This window comes from Astatotilapia calliptera, chromosome 23 (genome assembly GCF_900246225.1).
Source record: "Astatotilapia calliptera chromosome 23, fAstCal1.2, whole genome shotgun sequence".
NCBI lineage: Eukaryota > Metazoa > Chordata > Actinopteri > Cichliformes > Cichlidae > Astatotilapia > Astatotilapia calliptera.
Genome location: NC_039323.1, coordinates 3,372,904 through 3,397,806, shown reverse-complemented (window position 1 = coordinate 3,397,806; position 24,903 = coordinate 3,372,904). Strand labels below are relative to the sequence as shown.

Below are 24,903 nucleotides of genomic sequence, written 5' to 3'. Positions count from 1 at the left end.
TCTTCCAAAATTTAGCATATTTCTTTCTACCCTTCCTCAGCCTTACAGTGGACACTACTACATGGCACAACTACTGAGGAGCAACGATCAGAAAGAGTGGAAGACTGCAAGAGTTGATAAAAAAAAAACAAGAAGGGGGACTAGAGTTGAAAGAGATCGCAGTACTGTGAAGGTTTTGTGTTAGCAACCATTTATTTCATAGAGGAACAATTCGAACTACAGTAGGATAGAGAATGATATAATGATATGTCAGCTTTTATTAGTCCAACTGGTGAATTAAATATTTAAATAATAATACTTGAAACAAATAAAGCCAACCACTGAAATGCAATTATCTTTGCTTTCCTTGACATTTAATGCTACCCCCCTTTTAAATGTATTTTGGGTAAACCAAACGAAACGCAGTGAAAGTTTTATGTTAATCACAAAAAGGGAAACTATTACTCAGCAGGAAGGGAGAATAGATAAAGAGAGGCAGAGCGAGTGGGGAGAGAGAAATGTGGCTGGCAGCAAAAGCCAGGCAGAACTGGACTGTCAGCTTTTGTCGCCAAAAAAGAAGAAATGGACTCGGTGCTGGCTGCACCTCTGAGAGATGAAGAGAGAGGAGGAGGGCGAGGAGGAGGATGATAGGTGGGGAGGATGACAAAGAGAGACCAAAGGAGAAGTGAGTGAGGAAAATAGGAGGAGTGGAAGGAGAGATGGGAAGAAAAGATAGAATGACAGGAGGAGACCAAAGAGCCGGAGTGGGGCATATGAGAGTGAAAAAGAGAGAAAGTAATGAAGAAGAAACGGTCTGGTGTCAGGAACCAGCGAACAAGGCTGCGAGAAGAGCTAGCAGCCAGAATATGAGAGCGAGGAAAGGTGGAAACAATTTATGATTGAGCAGCGGGAAGGAGAAGTGCATATGTGCAGAAAGAAGGAGGGCGGTTAAAAGGGATGGGATAAGATGTAGGAGAATCGGCGTGAGAGGAAATGTGAAGCAGATAGCAAAAGAGTACGCACGGTATCACGAGTAGAAAAGGAAACAGAGAAGCCCAATTTGACAGAAATAGAATAAAAAGAAGGTGGTGGAAGGGAAAGTGGTCTAGCACGGAAAATTAGGGAAGTACTGTAAAAATGGCATCAAAAAGAGAGAAGATGTAAGAATTTTTGAGAGAAAAGAAAGTGGACACAGTCATTGCACAGGACGAGAGGTTGTGGAGGATGTTACAAAGGGAGAAGGGCTATAAAAGTGAGTGGAAGAGTTTGAAAAAGTAAGATCATTTATAAAATTGGGGACTGAAGACATAAAAGTACAAGTGCACGTAGAAAAAGACTGTCAGAGTATGGGAGATAGGGAAACTTTAAAAAAATGGCAGGGAGAGCCGATGTTGGAAAAAGTGTGAGAGCAGTGATGTGAAGGAGAATAGGAGAGAGAGATTAATTGAACGGATGAAAGAGGAGAGGGTAAACAGGAAGGATGGAGCCTCAGAAAAGACAGATAAAGACCTCATAGAATAGATGAGGGGAGGGGGAGCGATGGAGATGAAAATGAGAGCAATGGGGGGAATGGGAAAGAAAAAAAGGGGCAGAGCAGAAATAGGGAGACATAGAGAGAAACAGAGACATCAAGAGAGGGAGGGGAGCTTTGAGCTGCAGCACGAAATAATGAATCATGAATAGATTTAACAGTATCTGCTCTTATTTCCTCTCCACACACCCCCACCCACCCTCCAGCTTCCTCCTAACATCCTGTCGAGATCACTGCTATTGCCTCTCTCTTTCTCTTTCTCCAGCGCACGCTCTGTCATTATCTGTGGCAGGGCCATCTCATGTCCTGGCATTAATTGAGCTGTAACAGTCATCTCTTGCCTTTCTACCCTTCCTTCTACCCTCTTTTGATTTTTTTCTCCCCTCATCTCTCTCTTTTCTGTTCTTTTACAATTTAATTTTCACATTTCTTTAAATTTCACACCGCTTTTTTTATCTCTGCGCTTCTTTCTTTCACTCTCTTCCTCGTTCTTTCTTTCTGCTCCGATGGTAGCATCTCCCTCCTCTTAGGCTGTATGGATACACTGACATGCATGCACACACGCACACCATCACATTATCTCACTTCCATTATCATATCATATATATATATACTAGCTGTATCCCCAGGAGGAGCGAGGGAGGCTGTGAGAACTTTACGCTGCTCTCCGTGGTTATTCTGTATTCATTGATATAGCACTTTTGGGGCTTGAGTAGTTATTGCCTGTATCCCCTGCTGTGCACAACATGTATATTCAGTATATTTTGTAATTCATCCATAAACTGTGAGCTCAGAGTTGTTGGCAGAGGGAAGCTTACAGATGCAATAGTGTGCTGTATGTCTTGAGATGTGTTTTGAACAGACTGAAACCTGTTTTGTATTGATGCTTAATTCTGGAAGCAGATTGATAAGTTGGTGGGATGGAAGCTGTGTTAGACTCGTTTCCCACAAGAGCACAGTGCAGTCTGGGAGACTGTGAAAATGTGAAAGGCAGGAGGTTAATAAGATAGAGCCAATACTTGTTTGCTGTAGCAAAAAGACAATCGCAGCAGAACTAACCAGCAGCTTAAGATTCATAACTACGGTGAGCATTACACGCATTATTGGTATTTAGCAGACAAAAAGCTTCACAGGTTAGAAGTTCACGGTTTGATTATGATGACGTGAATACAAATATTTACTAAAATAGTCACAAGAACAACCTGGACAGACACAGTCTCAGTCGATAAAAGTGTCATTTTGAACGGATGTCGTGTATTTGAACTGAACCGGAGCGAAAAAGAGCAATACTGGCAGTAACGTGACACGCCACCATTTCACAAGCAATATACTATTGTTCCTTCAATTCATTGTTCATCAAAAATGACTGACTTGAACACAAGATGATACTTGCATCCCATCTTATATGATTTACAGGATGGGATGTAAGTAACGGGAGACAGACGCCCTCTCTACTTTTGAGATTAGCTGTAAAAATGTCTTGTGTGTCTTTGTCCTGCCTCTCTCCCCTTACTCATAACCAGTCACGGCAGATGTTTGTCTTAACAGTTCACTTGGAGAAGTTCCTGTGATTGTCACTATAATGACTTACTGGAACTCCTACTGGAACTCAGCCATCATTAATTTCACCAGTCCTTTCCCCGCTATGCTGAGTCAAAATGTCTGCAAAGACCAGAATTCTAATCAACCAGTGAGTGAAACCGTCTATTTGACGGATCATTAATTGTTGAAGAAGCTGTAATGTAAAGTGGCACAAAGATTAGCTGTGCAACTCGAACATAAAGCACATCAATCTTTGCGTGCTGGTATGCTGAGGTGTATACAGGAGTGTATCACTGAAATGCCAGTAAACCTGTGATACCTACATAGGTGGTCGATGGTGCTAGGTGCAGAGAAACGCCCCGCCTCCTAAACAGACTGCATCTTCTGCACTATAAGCTGGCTAACTGAGACTATTTTGGGGGTTGAAAATGACAACATATTCATGTATCTTTCCTCTATTTTGTAGTACAGCGTTGAACGGTGCATCCTCACAGTTTCAGTGGTAATATGCGATTTCAGCAGTAGGCTCTATTGCTTCTTTGCTGGGGTTCTGTCCCCTTGAAAACCCAGGGGGTCTGCAGGGGCTGTGGCAGCATTTCAGTAACTGCCTGGGTAAGTGTTTCTGTATGACTGGATCGGGATCTGACAGTGCCTCGCAAAAAAAAAAAAGAAGCTCAGATGACTTCCAGGATTCAGCCTTAGACTGCCTCTATATCTTCACCTCCTTCCTAACAAAAATAAACTCCACACATTAGTGTCTAAATTATACCTGGAAAGGAAGCAGGAGTGGATGAAACGCACATGGCCTAAGCTTATGTTGCATCATGTAGCCGCTCTCCTCCCTAACAGTCACTCCACAATCTTATCACTGGAAACAGGAAAATCCTGCCTTTGACTCCAATTTGGGAGACTTGATCTCGTTAATTCATTATGATTATGCATGTACAATGATCGCTGCTTTTAGGTGTGTATAAATGTCTGCCTGATTTATTTAGAAATCAATATCCTAAGGAAGCAAATAGCAGCCTTTATGAGTCAAGCTTGCGTGGTCGGCTGATTGAAATCCGTGATTTTTACATAAGGATCAACACTGAGCCGTGACAACAATTTTAACCAGTTTGACGTTTGAAAAATTATTCACACTGGGAAGCTGGGGTTGAAACTGCTTATTTGTTTGCATTTAAACAGCCTGATAGAACGCGATGCTACGACACAAGGCTACTGGGCAGCAAGGGCAGTTAATTAGGGATTAAACAGCAGGAAATTGGAGGAAAGTGTGAAGTTAAAAGCTGGGTCACAGCTGAATTTTTATAATGGTGCATACAATACATTGCTTTCATGGCAGAACACATGCATTTACCAACTCGTCTTTTTCTTACAAATACCTGTATTTTGCTTTCCGGTTACACTCACACGCAGTGTAACCCTACAGTGTGATGTTTGCAAGCCTTTAACAGCCGTTTTAAAAGACGTCTGCACCAAACTCATTAAATATTGAGGTCAGTTTAACTAAGTAGTGTTTATTAGCAACAAATAAGCACCTGTTTTATCCTACAGGTTCTTCCTCTTTTCTGCGTGACTACATGTATGTTACAACCATGTTACAAGCAAGTAAAAATAAATCTGCATTATATACCTGTCATATAAGTGGCCCTGCCATTAAATTCCTCCACTGTCAGATATGTTTTGAAATATCCTCTGTAATAATTTTACAGGCTAAGAGGCAGAAAAGGTGGCCAAGTGGTGAGCGAGAGCATCCCATTAGTGAAAGGTGTCAGTGTGTCCTTGAGCTGGAGTGAACCCCTGGCTGGTTACTAATTTTAAGCCATTTAGGATAATAACAGCGTGAGATAAAAGCTTTAAAATTAGTAGCTGGGAATTTAGGAAACCAAACCTAAAACCTCAAATACTTATTAAAATATAAAAATTACACAGTAGACCGACGGCCAGCGTCTTTCCAGTCATCTTTCCGAAGTTTGGTTCCTGAACTTCAGGATGAGACTCAGTGAAATAAATACTCGGCACGAAGGGGACGCTACGTTATTTCAGCACACATTTCCCCTCAATAAAGAGCAGCGTCGGTAAGAATGCCAGATTCCCGCACTATATATGGCATATTATAAGAATCAGCGATGCATACATATATATAGCCTTTACATAGTGTTTCAGGATTCTAGTTAAAGAGATTGTGTGGTGCACAGAGCAGGCAGGATATTATAGGAGGCTGTGTTTGATAGTCAGGATGCTCAGCAGCCAGACTGTTTCCCCTGTGGACTCCTGAGGACAGATGAAGCAGCTGGCTGTCCTTCCTTCCTGTTCCCTCCTTTCATTTCACCACCACACATATGAGGCCGAGGGTGTGGGAGTGTGTGTGTGCGAGCGTGTGTGTGTGTAGGCGCGCTTTTGTGTGAGAGAAAACAGCGAGTTTCCCAGTCATTTTTGTACTCCCATTTATGTGGCGGGTTATGTTATAAAGTAAACAATTTTATATTTCTCAGCAGTGAAAGAATAAAAAAACGAGCCGAGTAGTGGTGGGAAAACCTGAGAAAAAGACAGGAAAGAGGCTGAGCAGAGAAATAAACAGAGAAGATGAATAAAACAGAAATGGGGACTAAGGAAGATTAAGAGAGAGTACAAGCAGGAGAGAGAGATCACATGGGAGAATATTTATCTGCTTGCGTCGTGTAAAAAATTGTGTGCATGCGCTCATCCTCCAGCCTAATTAGCCCGGGCTGTCTGGCCTTTTTATGCATGTGTTTGTACACATGCGTGTGTGTGTGTGTGTGTGGTATATTTGGCTGAAGTTGTGACCTGAATCCTCATCTCAATGGGGAGAGGGAAGAGTGAACGAGAAGGAGAAAAAAAGGGGGGAGAGTGTGAGCAGGAGATGCCTTCATATCATCTCAGCGCTTTGGTTCATAATAGGATTGGGCTTCCCTCTCTTTTCCTCCTTTTTTCCCCTTCTTCTGTCTCACTCTTTCAATCTCCTGTGCCTCAGATTTTTTTTCTTTCATTTTCACCACCCAGTCAGTGCATAATCCCATGGTTGCGGTTAGATTTTTATTTAAAGTGGTTTTATTTGAAGGGCTGGATTAAGATGAGGCTGGATATGTGGGTCAGCTGAAACAAGCTTTGGAGAGGTCAAATGACTTTGTTTGTGTGTTTGTGTGTCTGTGTGCGTGCGCGCGTCTGTGTTTGGACTCTCTTTGATAGTGGTGGTATAAGCAGTCTCCTCTTTTAACATGTTAGCATCTGTGCCCTGTGTGTGTGCGCGCGCATGTGCAAAGCTTTGATGTCTCACACTCTCTTTCCTTATCTCTCTCTCTCTCTCTTCAAACCGTGTGTGTGTTTGCTTTTGTATACATGTGTTGCAGAGCTCATTTGTGAATAATGAAGCATAGACAGCGAGAGCTGGCTAGTTTGATATAGCCCTTTAGGAATGATAGAGTAGAAGTTGAGAGAAAAAGAAACACAGTGAAAAAGAAAAAGAAAGATGAGTTGAAAGATAAAAGCATGTGATTAAATTCCCAGGGAGCTAGCCTTTTAGCGTAATAGCTTTGTCACATTGGCAGAGGATCTCTGGTTGCTTCACAGACTATATTGCCTATAATTCTGTGTGTGTGTCTGTGTGTGTTTTGACATGTGCATATATATTTGAAAGGGCTGTATGTTGTGCCAGCGACCTGTGCTTGAACTGGAATAAATAAGCTGGCTAAATTCGGAAGACACAGTTGTAGTTTTCACTATAGATAACATATTCTGGTGTTTGCTTCATGTTTCTTGCTTCACGTTGTTTTGTTTAAAGACATTCTTGTAGCACAATGAGTGAGACGTTGATTTTAAATACCAAAGTAATAATAAAAGTATGATATTTCTGTGTTCCACTATCTTTCACTCATCATGAAGTTCACATTTTAAAATCCTTTTGTATACTTTTACAATTTTAAATAACTTGGCGCCTAGTTACCTTACTGACCTCATCGACTTGTATCGCCCCAAGAGAGCACAGATCCTCTAACCAACTGCTCTTAGTGCAACCAAGGCCCAGACGAAAGACTAGAGGGAACTGAGCTTTTGCAATTGCCGCACCCAAACCGAACTATTGATGTTCACACATCCGAATCCATACAATCATTTAAATTGTGCTTAAAAACTCACTTGTTTAATCTAGTTCGGACTTCCACCCGGTCTGCATTTGTGCTACATAACTGTAACTGTTACTGTAACTATAACTGTTTTTGTTATCTTTTGTTGTAACCTGCGTTCCGGCACTTGTGTGAAGCACTTTGATGAACACAGGTCCTTTTTAAATGTGCTATAGAAATAAACTTTGATTGATTGACATTTGTTATTTTGGAGGTAATGATTCAACCGATTTTAAATGAATCGCAAAGAAATTTGCTTCAGAAGTGCAACTAGACAAATTGATAAAAGGATGAAGAATTTAAGTACTGTCAAGTTAAACTGCTAAACATCAACACGTTAGCATGTTGATATAAACATTTAGCGTAAAGCATGGCTGTGTCTTTGTACTGAATTCGATTTCCTTCAGCACCACGGCTAGACTCTAAAGTTTAAGTAAAGTAGAAAAGTCAAGCAAAACGAATTCAAAGTTTGTCTGTGAAGTGATTGTTGTTATACTGACTAATACCGCTATAGGCAAGCTCATAAGTCTTGGCAAGACTGTTCTGATTTTCTGTTGTCCAATTTTTTGTGAGCCTGTGTGAATCGTAGCCTCAGGTTCCTGCTCTTTGGTGTCTGAAGTGATACCTGCTGTGGTCTTCTGCTGCTGTAGCCCATCTGCTTCAAGGTTTGACATGTTGGCGGTTCAGAGATGCTCTTCTGCTGGTTGTAACAAGTGGTGTTTTCAGTTACTGTTGCCTTCTCTGACCTCTGACATCAACAAGGCAGTTAAGAACTGCTTCTCATTGAGTAGTTTCTCAGTTTTGGCCATTCTTCATAAACCCTAGATGTAGTTGTGGAGAAAAATCACAGTAGATCAGCAGTTTCTGAAATATTCACACACGTCTGTCTGTCAACGACAACCATGCAATGTTTAAAAGTCACCTTTTCTCCCCCATCCTAAATGCACTGAGTTGCTGCCATGAGTTTGGCTGATTGAAGAGTTGCGCTAACAAGCACCTGAACAGGCATACCTAATAAAGTGGCTGGTGCGTGTATAGAGTGACTGTTAAGCAGATGCTGAAAAAATAAAAAGGCTAAATCTAAGAAACTGTGTCCCACACCATAGAGCATATGTTTCAGCATCTCACAGACCCGGCAACAATGAGATACATAAAAGCAACATTCATTAGCGTATATGTAGGTGTCGGTGTGTGTGATGCGCACGTCTTTGAATGCCTTTTCATGCGTGCATACTCTGCAGCCAGCTTTGCTACTCTGGCTACTTTGTGTCTGATTGCATTGTGGATGACATGGGTTTGAAGCCGTATGCAGTCTGTCAATGCAAGCTGGTGAGCTGGCACAGTGTGAATATGACTAATAGCTTAGTGTATAATAGAGTCAGAGAGCGCAAGATCTAGAAAACGATCAAATTTCAACCACAATTGCAAGGCAGAGATTTTGAATCTCATTGTCACAGGCTTGTGTGTGTGTGTGTGTGTTTGTGTGTTTGTGTATTTCAGAAGCATAGAGGGTGTAAGGACCGTGCATCTGTGCGTCTCGAAATTATCTATGTGCCTTTTGTGTGAAGTTTTTGCAAGTACATGTTTCGTACTGTGTGGCACCTCCATGTATGATTGGATACGTGTGTTCATGAGAAAGTCGAAGTGAGCTGTCTGTCTGTATTTTTTATTCTAAATGATTCTGCTGCCCGCTCCGCTGCCTATCTCGCATTGGTTCTGCACTGAAGGTTGAATCTGTGCCTGTGTGTATGTGCTGGAGCAAGTGTGCGGGTGTCGGTCCCATGCTGTGAGGCTGCTTGCTCTGCACACAGCTCTGTGTATGCGTGCTCCTATGTTCTGTTTAGATTGGTTTTCTGTGTGCTCTTGTTGCTCGGTCCGTGTGTATGTTCGTGCACAAATGCTCGCGGTGGCTTTTGTGTGCGTACTTGTGGGCTCAGTTGCGATATGCACAATTCCGAGGGTGCGTGCATGCTCGTATGTGTGTCGTTTTGGTGTATGTGTCTGTGTGTTTTGGTGCCCCCCTCCCTCTTTCTTTCTCTGTTTCCCTTCCTCTCCTTCCAGAATAGTGGGGCCATCAATCAGAGGCAAGGGGGATAGAGGAAGGGAGTGAAGGGTGGAGGAGGCGAAGTGGAGGAAAGGAGCTGGCTGGGTGCCAGGGAAGAGGAGCTGGCACGCTGCCCAGAGGAGAGAGAGAGGAGAGAGAAAATAGGAGGGTAGAGGGAGACTCTGGGAGAGAGAAACAGGGCAGAGAGATGGAGCAAGAAGGGGAGAGAAATGAGAGAGAATAAGAAGAAGGGCAGAGAGAGAGCAAAAGAGCAGAGCCAAGTGCACCGAGGGAAAACAGAGGGAGAGAGCAAGAGAGACACCGTGGAAGTGGGGAAAAATGAGCCAGCAGAATAGATAAAGAAGAAGGCTGATTGCTTGGAGAAAAAGAGGAAATATGGGGAGGAGGTGGGGGGGTACTGAAAGGGAGGAAGTGGGAATGGTTGTTCTCACCGAACAGCGATGTGTCTGCCACCCCAATCAGTGGGTGATTAGTACGTCATTGGCTACAAATATTTACCATAACCCTCAAAAGTCACCACACTGCTGCTCGTAATGATACCAACTTAGACTTAGTTCCTCCTGCGCTGGATGGCGGATTGGGCGGCAAGGGATCGCCAACGAGCTCGGTTTGCAGCCACATCTTCAGCCTCGTCCCATGAAAGATCGACCGCTTTCAGGTCCTCAATGAATGACCATCTCCATGTCTGTTTTGGTCGTCCGTGGCTCCGTGACCCCTTGGCGGGTCTCCACAACATGGCTATCTCCGGTAATCGTTTCCGATGTTGGCGAAGAACGTGACCGGCGAAATGGAATCGTTGCTCCAATACCATGTCCGCTAGCGGTCGTGAGGCAGTGTGCTCGTTGGTAACTCGATACGAAATCTTGAGAATCCGTCGGAGGCTGTGCTGTTGGAAAACATTCAGTCGTCGGATAATTGTTGCCGTCGACAACGTTTCACTCGCATAGATAGCCATCGGTACAACTATCGTATTGAACAAATGGACTTTAGATGATATCGAGATGGTGGTCGATCTCCAAACCGGATTCAAGTTGCGCATGGCCGATGCTGCCTTTCCGAGCCGACAGGCAATGTCCTTCTCCGAGCCACCGTCCGGTGTTATCACACTGCCCAGATACATGAACTGATCGACTTCATCAAGCGGGCAATGGCCGAAGAGTACCGGAGTATCGGACGAGTACCGGAGTCCGATACTCTGATGCCAAACGATGATGATTAAAATGTGTTTAGTATTACATAATATTATAAATTTTGAGGATTTTCTCTTTTTTTTAAATAAACTGGATCTTTTACTTTATCAATTACTGGTTTCTGTTATCTTGTGTTGGAAGTAGAGAGTGTATTTGAATGATTATGAGTCCACTCGCAAAACGCATACGTTTGCAAAAACTTGCACAAATGTATACGATGCTTTTAGAACAACTTTAGTGCCATGAACGCAGTAAGATGAGCTTTCATTGTGATTTACAAATACTATGAGCCACCACTTGTATAAATTACGAAGGTCAGAAGCTCATTACTCCTTCTGTCACCACAGAACAGTTTTTTTAAAACCTTTTATATCGATGTGAAAATGACTGGATATTCTGTTTTCAGTAGCATCATCTGCCACGCTCACTGTGGAATGCATTCAATTTAAAGTTGCCCGTTGCCTTCGGTGCTCCACTCTTCCTTTTTCCAACCAGTAACTATTCCAGCAACAAGCAAGAGGGGAAGCAAAGAACAGAAACGGAATAGGAGCTAAGAGAGGTGGCAGAGATTTTTGTTAGGAGCAATTAGAGCGAGTAGAGGGGTATCACTCACACACTTATGCACACACACACGCACGCACACACAGACACACAAAGCTGGCTTGCTCAGCCATAGTGGGACTCAGAGGCTGGCACAGCTGGCAGTGCCAGAGCACACTGGGCACCATCTTCCTCTTCCCGTGCCAATCTCAACCCATGCTCATCACATTCAAATTCACCAAGCTTTATTGGCAAGACGAAGGCGGTCAGTGTTGCTCGCTGTCATGCTGAGAGACCAAATTGAATGCTGATCTTTCACAGGGAAGTGGCTTCCCCATTGTTCCAGCTCAAGTTTACTTTAATGTCAAAAGTGAAAATGTGTGTGCTCGGAGAAATGGGACTTTCAGTTTAGCCCTTCATTTGAGTTTCTCTGCATTTAGTCTTCGTCGCTTTGTCTGGCGATATGTTGAAGCTACACAGGATGAAAAAAACACAAGATGCTTTGCCATTCTAAGCAAACAGCTGCGTGCAGATTGTAACACGTAACGCGTAACACAACCTCCCTACGAAACAAACTTTGGCTTTGTCAGAGCAAAGCCAAACTCTTGCACTTTTTTTTTTTTTAAGAAAATTGCATAGGCAGATACGCCATCATTCTGCAGTTGCTTATCTTGTGAGTGTTATAATTTTCTTTTTAGAGTACGCACAGCCTCATCTTCCCACCTGTCTGGACTATTTCTACTTCAGTTAGTCATTTTCAGCATTTTCCAGAATGCATTTTGACAGCCTTCATAGAACAGACAGGAACATGTTGCGTTTATCGTGTGGGTTAAATATGTGGGTGGACGGAGAGCAGCAGATAGCAATTGCAAAGTAAGTGCGGGAGAATGAGTTTGTTTTTTTTTTACAGTCAAACTCTAAGAATTACACCTCTAACTCAAAGCGTCACTCTTGCCTCTGCATTATGGTCCACTGAGCCGAATGCTGGTGTGGAAACTGTCCCTCCTGCCTGTCTTTGGAGTTCCTCCTGACTGACAGCTGAATGTGGGTCCAAAATGTTGGGTCAAGGACAGTTTATTGGCATGTATGTCTGACTTGCATTCAGATTTTTAATCATGATGTCAAATCGTGTGCTGCTGACCACTTTAAAGAGAAACATCAGCTCAACACATCTGTCTTTTTATAGACTAAACTCTTCACTTCTGCTGAATTGCAGAGATATCATCATGCTGGATGTCATGTTTCTGACAGTCTTTGATGTGACTTAGTACAGTGTGCTGTGTCTAGGGTACTGACATTTTTTTTTAGTGGTTTCACGTAGATATTTATGTATTTTACAATATGTGGTATATAATCGATGCGGAATATACCTGCATAAGCCTGGTAATTGCATAGTTGTTTTAGATTTGAGAGGATTGCATCCTGTCAGCGATGAAAAGCCTAGGTGTGCTTCTACTGAGTGAGCTTGTCTGTTACATGAAGACACCGTCATACATGGAGCATGTGTGTTTTTATGCCTGTGGCTCGAACAGTCCTCAGGAACAGACTGTCTTTGTCCCAGCATTCCTTCTTCTTCCTTGTCTTCATTTCTTTCAATTTCCCTTCCTCTGTCAGTCTGTTTATTCTGGAGACTGTTTTGGTAGATTTTTGCCCTTGTGATTGAAAAGCTATTCCCTCACCTATATTTTCTCTCTGTTTCATCTGAAGCTTTTTTCTCTGTCTCGCTGTCTGACTCCATGCCAGCTGGCAGGGTATCTGCCCTCAGGTGTTTATTGACCAGTCCCTTGCTTTCCTTTGTATCTATCCATCCATTCATCCCTCCATCCAGCCAGTCTTTGCCAGTCCTCCCCGGTGGCTGTGCTTCGGTTGGACAGTGGAACGACAGTGTGCTGTGTTGTTTCTGAGACCCGGCCCGGCTCAGGCTGCTTCAGCAAGCTCGCTTTCGTCCAGTTGTAAAACCCATCAGTTATTGGTATCTTGTGCTTATAATACCTACTGTCTCTCAGGCATAACGTGGAGTTTGTTTGTTTATGATCTTCTCTTTAACTTTTGTTTTTTATCTTTCCAGTAAAGTTTGTTTGTATGTCGTAAGATCAAAGTTATGGGGACAGTAAATAAGAGTGGCTTCATAGACCAACCATGTTCAGGTCAGTCCCTTCAGATTGTATTTGGTTATCGGACATATGGTTAAACATCAGTACTGTCAGATCGGTTTCCTACTGGCCAAACTGAACCAGGTCATCTGAATTGATCTGATGGCTGAGCACAACCTGTTGCATGATAAGCGGCAATCTGGCATAGTTGCAAAGATAATTAATGGAGGAGAACATTGAACACTGAAGTGTACTGAACTATACCCTGCATAATTAGCAAAAACTCAGTGAGAAGTGGTTGTGAACCATCTCACAAATTACAAAATGACAGTTAATCCTCAAACATGTGTCCACTTAGAGCAATTTGTGGATCAAACTGTTCCCAGAGTGTGATCTTTTTTAATTCATAAGAACTTGTTTCCTATTTCTAAAGCTGTTCGTGTCAACTCAGAGCAACAACAGATATACGGTACTGTGCAACAGTCTTGAGCCACCCATTATTGCTTTACATTTTGCTTCCAAGCAGCCAGACTTTCTTCTAATGTTTTACTGAGGCCTTGAGGAATAGTTCTTCAGGCCATCTGAAAGTCTTTCAAGATTTTTCTTTTGACATTTGCTGCTTTTTTTCTCTCATTTTCACTCCCGAAATTGAGGAAGAGTCCTTGTACCGGACTATGTTCAAGGAAATGTTTTCTTAACACTGACCCGTGAATTATTCAAGCGTAAAAAAGTCACCTAACTCCAGGGATGAACCACTTTAAATTCTGTCTCTAGTCTCTTTGTTACTAGCACAACACATCATTTTTTCCCATTTCTTTAGTTGAATCTAAATGCCATGTTTGACTGGCATAAATGATATTTTTACACCAACAAGGTGATTCCCAAAGAGCTATTAGCTGAAAACATGGCACATCTCAGCAATTTGAAATTTCTTTTTTTAACATTATCAGGAAAGAAGTACAACAATAGTCCCACAGACAATGCAAATGCTGTAAAAGCATACTTGGATAGAAAAAAACACAGTGGAACACAAACGGTTATAGGCTGGCCTTCCTCGAGCGCAGACCCGAAGCAGTGTGGGATCATCTTTACAGCAAATGGAATAAAAAGCAGCCAACATCCAAGGAAGAGCTTTGAATGACCTTCAAGAAGCTATTGCTGACGACTACCTAAAGAAATTACAAGAAAGCTTGACTAAGAGAGTTCAGGCTGTGTTAAAGAAGTAAAGATTGGCAGAACTGTACAAATGCTCATGTTTCAATATATCCCTGCTTCTATTTCCCTGCTTCTATTACGAGTGCTTTGATTTATTTCCATCTGCGATCTAGTTGGACAGATTGAACGAGCAACAGGCTAAAGTATAGTCAAGCAGACTGACCATGGTTTCAGATGAACAGATACCACTTGAATACAGAAGAACGACTCCCTTGAGTTTAATGTAGTAAAAGTTTCACATTGGCAGCAGGCGGATAATCTACTTCCAGTTATAAAAAATATATTCAGGTTTGCCAAGTTCTTCTTTCTAACTCTTTGTGGTCCTCACATACATACAGACACGCATGCTTTATAGAAATACACCAAAGGAGCTGAGGCACAGTCATCTACACATGAATGCATAGGTTTACACACGCATGAAGCTGTGTCTGTCCTTGGAACTGAGCCGGGTGTCTGGTGCTAATTGTTTACGAAGCCTCGTTGAGAGTAACCGAAAGGCTGGTTGAATGGTGCGTGTCTCTGAGAGCCTTTGTATGATGGCATACACAGCCCCGTCAGTCCTGCGCTGCCCTCCATTGCCACGTCTGCTGTCTTTTATCTATTCCTCTTCAACGCCTCTAAGTGCCAGCAACATGTGTTAGTGAGGATGAAGTGATGCAGAGAGAAAGAGAGACTGAAAGCAGGACGGGCAGATGGAGGAAAAAGGGGGGAAAAATAAGACTGTTGGAGAAAAATCACCGAAAACATGAGAGCGACTGATGTTATAGAGGAAGAATAAGAGCAGCTGAGGGAAAAAGAGGGCCGACAGATTATAAAAGAGAGGAAATAATATAGAAAAATAGAAAGATGGGGAAATAGACAAAGAGAGCAACTGAGGGGAGGGAGATGAGAGAGGAAGAGAGAGGGGGAGAGGGATGGGAGGAAGAGGATGAATAGGGTAATAATGGCTCAGTGTGAGAGCTGTTGTAGAAAAAGAGAGAACGGCTGAGTGAAGAAGAGAACAAAATGAGGCTGAGGGCACTCAGACAGATAGAATTAGACACACCGCAGAGGTTCACTGTGCGTGTGTGTTTGTGTGCAAGGCTGAGAGGGAGTGTGCTTTTGTTTCTGTGTGTTTGTGTGCACTGGTGTAGAGTGTGTGTGTGAGTGTGTGTGTGTGTGGGCAGCAGTTTTCTTAGGAAGGGCACTATTGCTGCTGGTGTGAATGGATGGATGGAGGATAAGGGGACCAAGAAAAAGCATTTTCGTGAATTTTCACAGTTTTCGGAAATGGACAAACATAATAACATGAAATAGCCGGCTGAGACAGGTGGAGAGCTCGGGAGGAATTTTCTGAGGTTTTCGGCTCTCTGTGAATGTTCGTATGTTTATTGTTGGATCGTGAGGACAAGCTGAGTGAAACTAGTGTGGAGGTGCTAAAAGACCCAAATGATGAGCGTAGCTCTAATGCTGCCTCCATCCCACCACCTCTGCTGTTCGCTCACACAATCCCCCACATGTTTCTTCTCTCAGTCTCACAGAAATGTCACTGACAGAACTTCTTGCTCATTAAGAAGGTGTTTAAATGCAACAAAGGCTTAATGTGCTGTAGAGGTGTATCATATGCTCTGTGCTCATTGTGTACTTATGATCCTGCAATATGCAACATGATTATATATCCCCTACTACTCTCTCCTTCTGTCTCTCACTCTCATTTCTCTCTCTTTCCATCACAGGCGGAGATTGTCAAGCGTCTCAGTGCCATCTGTGCTCAGATCATCCCTTTCCTCTCTCAAGAGGTAAGTGTTACTACAGCCAGAGACATTTACACATGCACAAGCAACATGCTGGCACAAAAAAGGGGAGAAAACCACTCATACCTCAGACACTTCCTCACAGAATATCAGAAATCATATACTGGATACAGCAGCGGTCCCCAACTTTTTTTGCACCACGGACCAGTTTATGCCCGACAATATTTTACGGACCGGCCTTTAAGGTGTCGCAGATAAATACAACAAAATAAAACTAGTACCGGTACCGAAAAAAAGAAGATTTATTCATAACACACGTGAAAAGACCCAGGAAAACCGAGTTAACGATAAAAACGATAACAAAATAATGCTGAAAACCGATAAAAACCCTGAAAACCACACATTTCACACCTGAGCCGCAACTCTCGCGGCCCGGTACCAAACGACTCACGGACCGAGGCCCGAGGGTTGGGGACCGCTGGCATACAGGACATTTAACAGTTGAAGAATTTAAATACTAATCCTGATTTGCTACACAGATGTTAATTCATCCAAATCCTTTACATTTTAAAGTAAGCATATTGATAATGGAACGTTAACTTTCAGTGGAATGTTGTCACTTGGACAGAATTCTGTATTATATACAGTTAGATCCATAATTTGTTGGATAAAAACATTTAGTGTTGCCTCTGAGTCCCACAGTTTCAGGCTTAATGTCAACTGGACAGTGTTGCATTTGTATTTCACTTTATTTTCACTGTAATTTTGCCAGTGAATAATTCCACCATCGGGCTGAAAAAGCAAAATAAACCGAGAGAAAGCAAAAACTTTACGAGTGGCCAAATCTACAATTTGGTTTATTCTTAAAAATAAGGACTCCACTGACCAGCTCAGCTTTTTTAACAGCAAATCTGTGAGAAAAGTTGGAGGCAATGTTACGGCTGCCAGTAGAACCATGTCAGTAGTGTTTACTGATGATGTGAATGGAAAATGAACCAAAGCAGACTGAAAAAACAACCCAAGAGTTTATCAATGAAAAGAAAATGGGTACTTTTTAAAGGCAAAAAGTGATTCACTTGTTCTCAAACCAATAGACCACGCTTTTCAGGTATTTAATACAAATCTTAAGGCAAAGAACCGACAAACAAGAAGCAACTAAAAGCAGCTGCAGTAAAAGTCTAGTTGAGCATCCTGAGGTAGGAAACACAGCATTGATGTTCATGGGTTCTAGACTTTTTGCTTCTGAAAATGTGGAACTGTGTATAAAAATATCAGTAAATACTAAACAGTTGAATATTTCTTTCTTTTTTAATGACTTGAATTAAAGCTGAAAGCCTGCACTTCAATCATGTCTTGAGTGTTTGATTTTAAATCCAATGCGGCGGTGCACAGAGGCGGCATTATTAAAAACGGTCTCCAACAAATTATTGATCTGGCTCTGTTAGGCGAACACAACAACTGGCTAATTTTTAAGATAAATAAATCAAACCAACAATAATATATAACAATAACAATTTCACAGTTAGTGTAGCAGATGTGATTGATACTTCTACATTTCTGACTTGAAGGGGCCACCATGTCATGTTACAGTCAGCTAATATTTGCTACTATTATTATTATTATTTAATATAATGCCCCATGGTGAAAACAAGGTATTACAGTCATATACATTGTATGTGTTTCTGGGGTTATTTACTAATGAACTATCCAATAGCGAATGGCGCTGATAACATAATAAATCTCACAACTTTCAGTGTAACTGGAGACAAAGCAGAAGTCTTTAGCATAGACGCAGCTATACAGCACATCATGAAGTAAGCTCTCTGACTACTCTAAGTTAAATACATACTTTTTTTAAGAGCTTCAGGGCCTCTTATCATTCAGAAGCATTATCACCATTCCTGCACGAGTGTTTTGCTTCATTAATTGCTCCTTAAAGCCGTAATTTAATTTGTATGTGCTTAGAGGAGCAGAATTATTGATGATATATTGTTACATTGTTGCTCTGACTTTGGGCGAGACAACAAAACAGATTAAATGAGAGGAAACCATTTTTATAGTTTAATTCTACTGCGTCAGTGTGATTTTTACTGTACATTTGTGTGTGCGTGGAGGGTTTTTTGTGCAGGTGTGTACATTGTGTAAATACAAACCTGCAGACACCCTCCTTTTTTTTGTCTCCAAGTGTGAGTGTACACTGAGTGCGCTACCTGGAGACAGCAAGGTCACAGCTTTGTCAGTTTGATCAATATTGACACTGTGTGTATTCTGTGTGTAGGTGTGCAACAGCGGCACACACATGTATGTTTGAGTTTGTGCGACTGATTACATTGGGATTTTGTTCAAACAGAGCTGAGGTTTTCGTTAGCCTTGCTCTCGGTGTGTGTGAATGCGCACGTATCTGTACGTGTCTGGCTACAGTGTGTGCGCTTCCGTTTTTTTGTGACGTTCTCTCAATGTTTGTGTTGTGTGAATGCATGGTTGCCCCATCCAGACCATCTTATTTGCACTACCTGTACCGGCTTTGGATGGAGGCAGCAGCGTTTCTCTAGCTTGTTTAATGTAAAAGTCCCCGTTGTGTCATTACTGAGTGTACATGCAATATACTCTACATCACATTATGCTTACAGTATATATCCCAGTACACACCGTGGATGATTATGCACTGTAATATGTCTTTCTTTCACTTTCTCCCTTTATGTGTATGTGTAGCACCAGCAACAGGTGGTCCAAGCTGTGGAGAGGGCCAAGCAGGTCACTATGGCTGAACTCAACGCCATCATCGGGGTGAGTCACCTTGATTCATCAACACAGAGGAACTAAGAATGATGGGAATTAAATTATTATTCATTCTTAATGTCTATAAATACAAACGTCTGTGATGAGCAGTCCTGTGAAAATGATTCAGTAGCTTGCAGAACCACCTTTAACAGCAGTAACTTTCCATTTCTCTCACATCCTTATGGAGAAGTTTTGCCCCCCCCCCCCTTCTTTACAACTTCACTTCACCTCATTGAGATTTGCGGGCATCTGTTTATGCACAGCTCTCTTAAGGTCCCGTATCAGCATTTCGATCAGGTTGAGGTCTGGACTTGGACTCCACTGCAACACAGTCATTCTTTTCTTTTGCAGTGATCCTGCTGTTTGCTTCCTCTTGAGAAACATCAGGTGGTCACCCAAAAAGTTGATTCACAATACTTTGAATACTAACTTATTAGACTTATCAGAGTATTTTTGCATCACCAAAAGCACGCCCTTGCACATTTGGCTATATTGTCCTGAGTATGCATGTGCCCCACTGCACATTAGGGCTGCCACGATTAGTCGACTAGTCACGACTGATTTAATAGTTGACACGCCGTTTGAAGCTTTGTAAGATCACAAAAGACTCAGGAATAAGTAGTAGGATTTAAGAGTGTAATAACGGACTGAAACAGAAGATGGCAGCACTGCATGTACAAGGATGCCAGTTGCCATTAAACCCCAAAGAAGAAGAAGTAGCTCTGTCCCAGAATTCATAGCGCAGCCCAGCTCAGTTTCCAATAATGGCGGCAGCTAGTTAGTTTTAATATTACTCTTATTATTCTTTCTGGGTCACAAAATAAACGTTTAACATATTTTCAGGCGAGAATGTAGCTGTGTAAAACTTAAATATCTGCTCAGTTTATCAAGACACCGCATATTTTGAAAAGCGCTCTGACGTTTTCAGAGACGTCTGTTACCCACTAGCTCGATAGCTAGCCGGGGGCAAGGCTAACTAGAGCCCGTGAGAACACCGGACTCTGGGCAAATCGTTTTCAAACCCACCGCCGTCTGTCGCTACTCAGGTTAAACATACATAAGTCACTTAAATGTTATTGTTTGGCTTTTTTTAGAAGTGTATTTATTCCTGAGTAAATCGGTTTGGCTGAAGTTATAGTTTGTCCTGTTATATTTTAGATAGCAAGGAGTTTATTAAACTTCACCCAAACAATGCAAAACTATCATCTTGTCTTTATTTTTAGTTAGCACATACCTTAAACACTTAAAGCTGTAAGCTAATGATAGTTATATAAGAGCAGATGCATGCTGGTGCAATAAGCTGTAGTTTTACATCCAATGGATGCATGATCTGATTAGTCGACTAATCCCAAAAATAATTGGTGACTAGTCGACTATCAAAATAATTGTTTGTGGCAGCCCTATTGCACATATATGTACGTTTCCTCATTTCACCGTGAGATGATATTGGTCGCATCTAACCGGCGATGCCCTCATCATTTTTCATTGCAGCGGCAGCTTAAACCAAACTAAACGCTCGCCGTTAACGTGTGGGAACTGTGGCGCCAGCATCATTCTCCTCCTCTTCTCCACCACTGTTGTGGAGCTATGTTTAGCTCACAGGTGCTTCCTCAAATTTGAAGGGGGGAGCTTTTCGCAGCTGACAGACACTTTACACCTGGGCACAGTTTGCATTTCCCTGTGATCTTCCTGCCATTTTCACCCACAGACTTAAAATAATGTGGATACTTCCAAAACATAAAGGCTTTCATCGCTGCCATCTTACTTGCAGAGCTACATGCACAGCGAGACCATTTGGCAAATGTTGATCATGTGAGCGGAAGGTCAGCGAGTAGAAGAGGTCAGATTGAACAGGAATGGTTTATTAATCTGAAGATTTGACACAACTAAATAATGAGTTGCCTGAATCATCAATTCAAGAACTTTACCAATGCTCATATTGTGCATATGATCTGCTTGTCTGTATATACATATATATGTACGCACAGAGAGACACAGTGATGCTCCTGAGTGCTGTAGTAGATGGGGCTTTCCACAGCTTGTCAGAGCACTGATCACATTACTGTCTACTTAAGGCCCTTTGTTCCTCCCAGCACTACAAACACTGCTGTCTCTAAGGTGTGTGTGCTTTTGTGTGTGTATGTGTGTCTAATACACCGGCTTGACAAAACAGCACACAAAAACACATCATAATGCTCCCCTCAGGATAATAGCCTTTCTTTATCTGTAGCTGCTCCTTTGCTCTCCTCTCTCTCTCCTCATTTTTCTCCATCTCTCTTTTTTTCTTGCCTTCGTCATTTTCTTTCTGGATTTTCCCCACAATCTTTTATCGTTCTCTCCATCTTACATCGGCCGTGTCCTCATTTCTTCTCTGCCATCATTTTTTTTCTCTTACCTTTTATTCTCCCTGCTGCACACTTGCCTTCCCTTTCTTCCTGCACTCATTTACTCTTTCCCCTGTTCATGTAATTCTCCTTCACTTTTCATTGCTTCCTATGTTATTTCCTTCTGTTTCTCCTCATCATTTGCTCTGTGACTCAAACATTTTCATCCTTCCCTTTAATCCTCCCTGTGTTTTCCCATGGCCCCTTTTCTACCTTTTTCTTCTCCTTTATAATAAATCCCATTGCCTCGATATCTCACTCTTCTATTCACTTCTTGGTTTCATTCTCAACTGCCTTTGCTTCCTGGGTGTATCATGATCATTCAATTTCATTCTGCCTCTCTTTCCTTTTCCTCTTTCCCATCCTTGGTCTCCATCCTTTCACCTGTTAATCCTCTAATCACTTTCACATCCTGTCCACTTTCATCTTAACATCCTTCTTCACCGTTTGGCTCTCCATGTGTGTTTTATTTAATTCGCCTTCTCCCTTTCTCATGTTTTTCCTCAATTCTTTTTCCAACCACAACACTGCCTTCCCCCTCACTTCACTTCTCCCGTTTTTCATTCCCTTTTCTTCTTTACCTTGTCTTTTCTAACCACACACTCCCTTGTATCTCACCCTCCCTCCCCTTACTCCTTACCTCCCCGCTACTTTCTTTCCCTGTGGCCACAGCAGCAGCAGCTCCAGCACCTGTCTCACCACGCCCCTGGCATCCCCCTGACGCCACACCCATCAGGGCTGTCCCTGGGCGCAGGGGGCTCAGGACTGCTGGCACTGACGGGGGCTTTGGGGGTCTCAGCCCACCTTGCCTCCAAAGATGAGCGCAACCACCTGGACCCTGAACATCTCAGAGGTAAAGAAGCGTTTATCCTCTTCGTTCTCAGTTTTGACTGTAAAATCAGGATTATGTGTTTTGGTAGAGTATCTGTCATGAGGATATTCTGAGTGAGCAGCTAGAATAAAAGACTGTGACTTTGAGCAGCGTTAGTCTTTTCTACTATTGAAACCAGCTGCCTTTACTTGCACTCACACTCATCAGAACATCTTGTTTCTTAATGTGGACGTTTTTACCCCTAAAAATCCCTCCAGCCCTGAAGTGTACCACGGTTGTTCCACAGTGAGAATCAGTGTACTTGTTTTTGTTTCAGGTTTACACAAAGTGCTTGATCGATGATGAAATCAATGACAGTATTGAACATTTTGAGCAGATTTGGTTAGCTAGTTCTGTACATGTGAGGCTGAGGGAAAGGCTGAGGGAAACGGCGCGTGCACCTATCGAATGTCAAACGCGCAGAGATGATTTTTTGCTTCCTAAAATGTGTCTGTTTTCCAACATTTGCATTTCTGATTTTTGTCTTTAATTGGCTTCATTTGTCATCCTAGAATCGGCGGATAGTAACTCGTGACAGCTGCAGAATAAGAAAAAGATCATTTTTTATCATTTTTAACCACACAAAATGTAGTCAAAAATGCAAAGCAGCACTATACATCATCTCTGACAGGCTTTGTAATTTGTCCAGGAACTCACCTTTTGGACTCAGTTTGAACTTTCCTGTTTCGATTGCTGTCTTACCATGACCAGATGTATTCATGGCCTTTCTGTAAATGCAGGAGAAACGCTCTCTCCCTATGAACTTCCTTTCACCCCGATAGAATATCTTATCTTTGTGCAGTTTTTCCGGCAGCGAGCCAAGAGAGACTTTCTCATGAATAAACTGAGAGCTAGAAAGAAAAATGGAAGGAATCGGTGAGAACAGAAACAGGGGAAAGATAAAGAGATCACTGTGTTCGTATTGTCACGTTAAGCATCTGTGTAAGAGCTTATGCATGTCTGCAGCTGTGTGTGTTTTTGTTCTTACATATGAGACGAAGAATGAGGGAAAAGATGGTGAGCGTTGATGGCAGCAGGGGAAGACAGCGAGCTTTGTCTGCTTGGAGAAGAGAGAGAGGGAAAGATAGAGAGGATAGAGGAGGCTGGAGTCGGGCACAATAGTGGGTTTGTATCTTTATTAGACAGAAGTCGTCGTAGTTCAGCCTAACCTTGGCTGACTGGGGACTGTTGTTGTTGTTATCGGCACTGACGTCAAACTTTCTCTCTTCTCCCCATTTTCCCTTCTTCATCGCTCTCTTCTTTTTCTCTGCTCGGTTTTCTTTCCTTCCCTTTCTCTGCCCCAACCCAGAGGGAGCGCCCAGCAGGGTGAGTAGTGTTGCATGTGTGTACCTTGATGTAAGTGTTTTGTACGCCCACGTTTCACCGTGTGCACGCGCGTGTGTGACAGTGATAAACTGAGAGAAATGGAGACGCGCCGCAAAGTGGCCTCTAAAAAAGGCAGTGTTTTGCTGGAGCTCAGCCAGGAGTAGCACTGCTCAACACCGGCACAATAGCAGCTCATCACCATCAACCTTGAGCTTCTCAAGGTTTTCCACATTATACTAACGTCTGAGCTCGCTGCATTCGACCGTTATCTGGAGGAGCCTACGAACTGAGTTAATGGACTGTTTCTTTATCAGCGCCACAAATATTCGGGTAATCTACAACATATACAGAACATGAGGAAGGATTATATCTGAGTTAATGTTAAATGCTGCCCAAAATACCCCAAAATAAGAAATGCAAGTAAAACCGCTAAATAGTGGCCGTGAATCGCCAAATATTCCTGAACAGCAGATCCAACAGCGATTAGATGCTTCAGAGTCGAAACTATCCTTAGTTAATATTAAACCTAATGTGCAAAAGTGCCGTCGTCACCATGAAGTGAAATCGCTGCACCAGAAAATCAAAATGCTGTTCACCATGAATGGATGAACAGTTCAAAGGCTTATGGAGTTTCTAGCCTGCAGGAAGTAATGTAATGTTTGAACACATGTTGCTCTAAGAGCAAAAATGATCAGTTTACCAGCCCGGTTCCAAAAAAAGTTGGGCTGTTGTGCAGAATGGAAATAAAAACAGAATGTGTTGATGTCCAAATCTGAAAAAGATGTTTTATTAACAGCAGAACATAGGAAACATGAGTGGATGCATGGTGGACGCAACATGTTTCAAAAACTTTGAGATAAAATGAACCAGATGCCAGAAGATTATTCGACATGAAACAAAAAATATAAGAAGTTTGGGTTAGTTAGTTTGTTCGGGTTTGTGGTTGTTTGACAGTTTTTACATGTACAGTAACTTATTCTGAGTTTCATTGGGCACAATAAGAATAAACCAAAGTGACACAGATGACATTACAGTAGCTGTCTTTTCTTTAAGGTGACATTTCACTACAGCACTGACCTGTTGGAGTTTTTCCATCAGAAGCAGCAAAATTATTTGTATGAAAACTGAAAAAGAAACTAAAGAGAAGAAACTTGAAACTGGGTGGAGGGGAGAATGTGCTGGCAGCGGTGGGGTGTTGTTAAAAATACCAACAAGTCTTTGTTCTAGCTTTATTGTGAAATAAAAATGATTTAGGGCCGCTGCTGACTTTACTTTCCCTCGCTCTTTCTGCAGTGAAAACCTTAGCATAATTTAACTGCGAGCACAATGCCGATTGTTAAGCACCAAGAAAATATTTCTCTCATGAGCGGAGGTTTCTGCTGAACTTAGCCAAGCATTACCGCATTTGGGGAAGAAAGGGAGGAGGAGGAGGATGCATATCAATTGACATTTATCAGAGAGCCCCACGCTGGCAAAAACAAGTTTGAATTTGAAATGGAGGGGGGGGG

The 24,903-nt window shown here is 42.3% G+C and overlaps 1 protein-coding gene across 5 annotated transcripts in view; it reads left to right on the top strand.

Annotated features, from left to right (window-relative positions):
• Window positions 1-24,903, top strand: part of tle2b (TLE family member 2, transcriptional corepressor b) — an 81,695-nt gene that overhangs the window by 38,641 nt on the left and 18,151 nt on the right. For 3 of the 5 annotated variants that reach the window (XM_026160277.1, XM_026160276.1, XM_026160274.1), the window contains exons 5-8: window positions 16,016-16,078; window positions 18,746-18,820; window positions 21,871-22,051; window positions 23,379-23,395. In XM_026160277.1, the coding sequence (XP_026016062.1) occupies window positions 16,016-16,078; window positions 18,746-18,820; window positions 21,871-22,051; window positions 23,379-23,395 (336 nt within the window). The other 2 variants (XM_026160275.1, XM_026160278.1) reach the window with 2 other exon arrangements.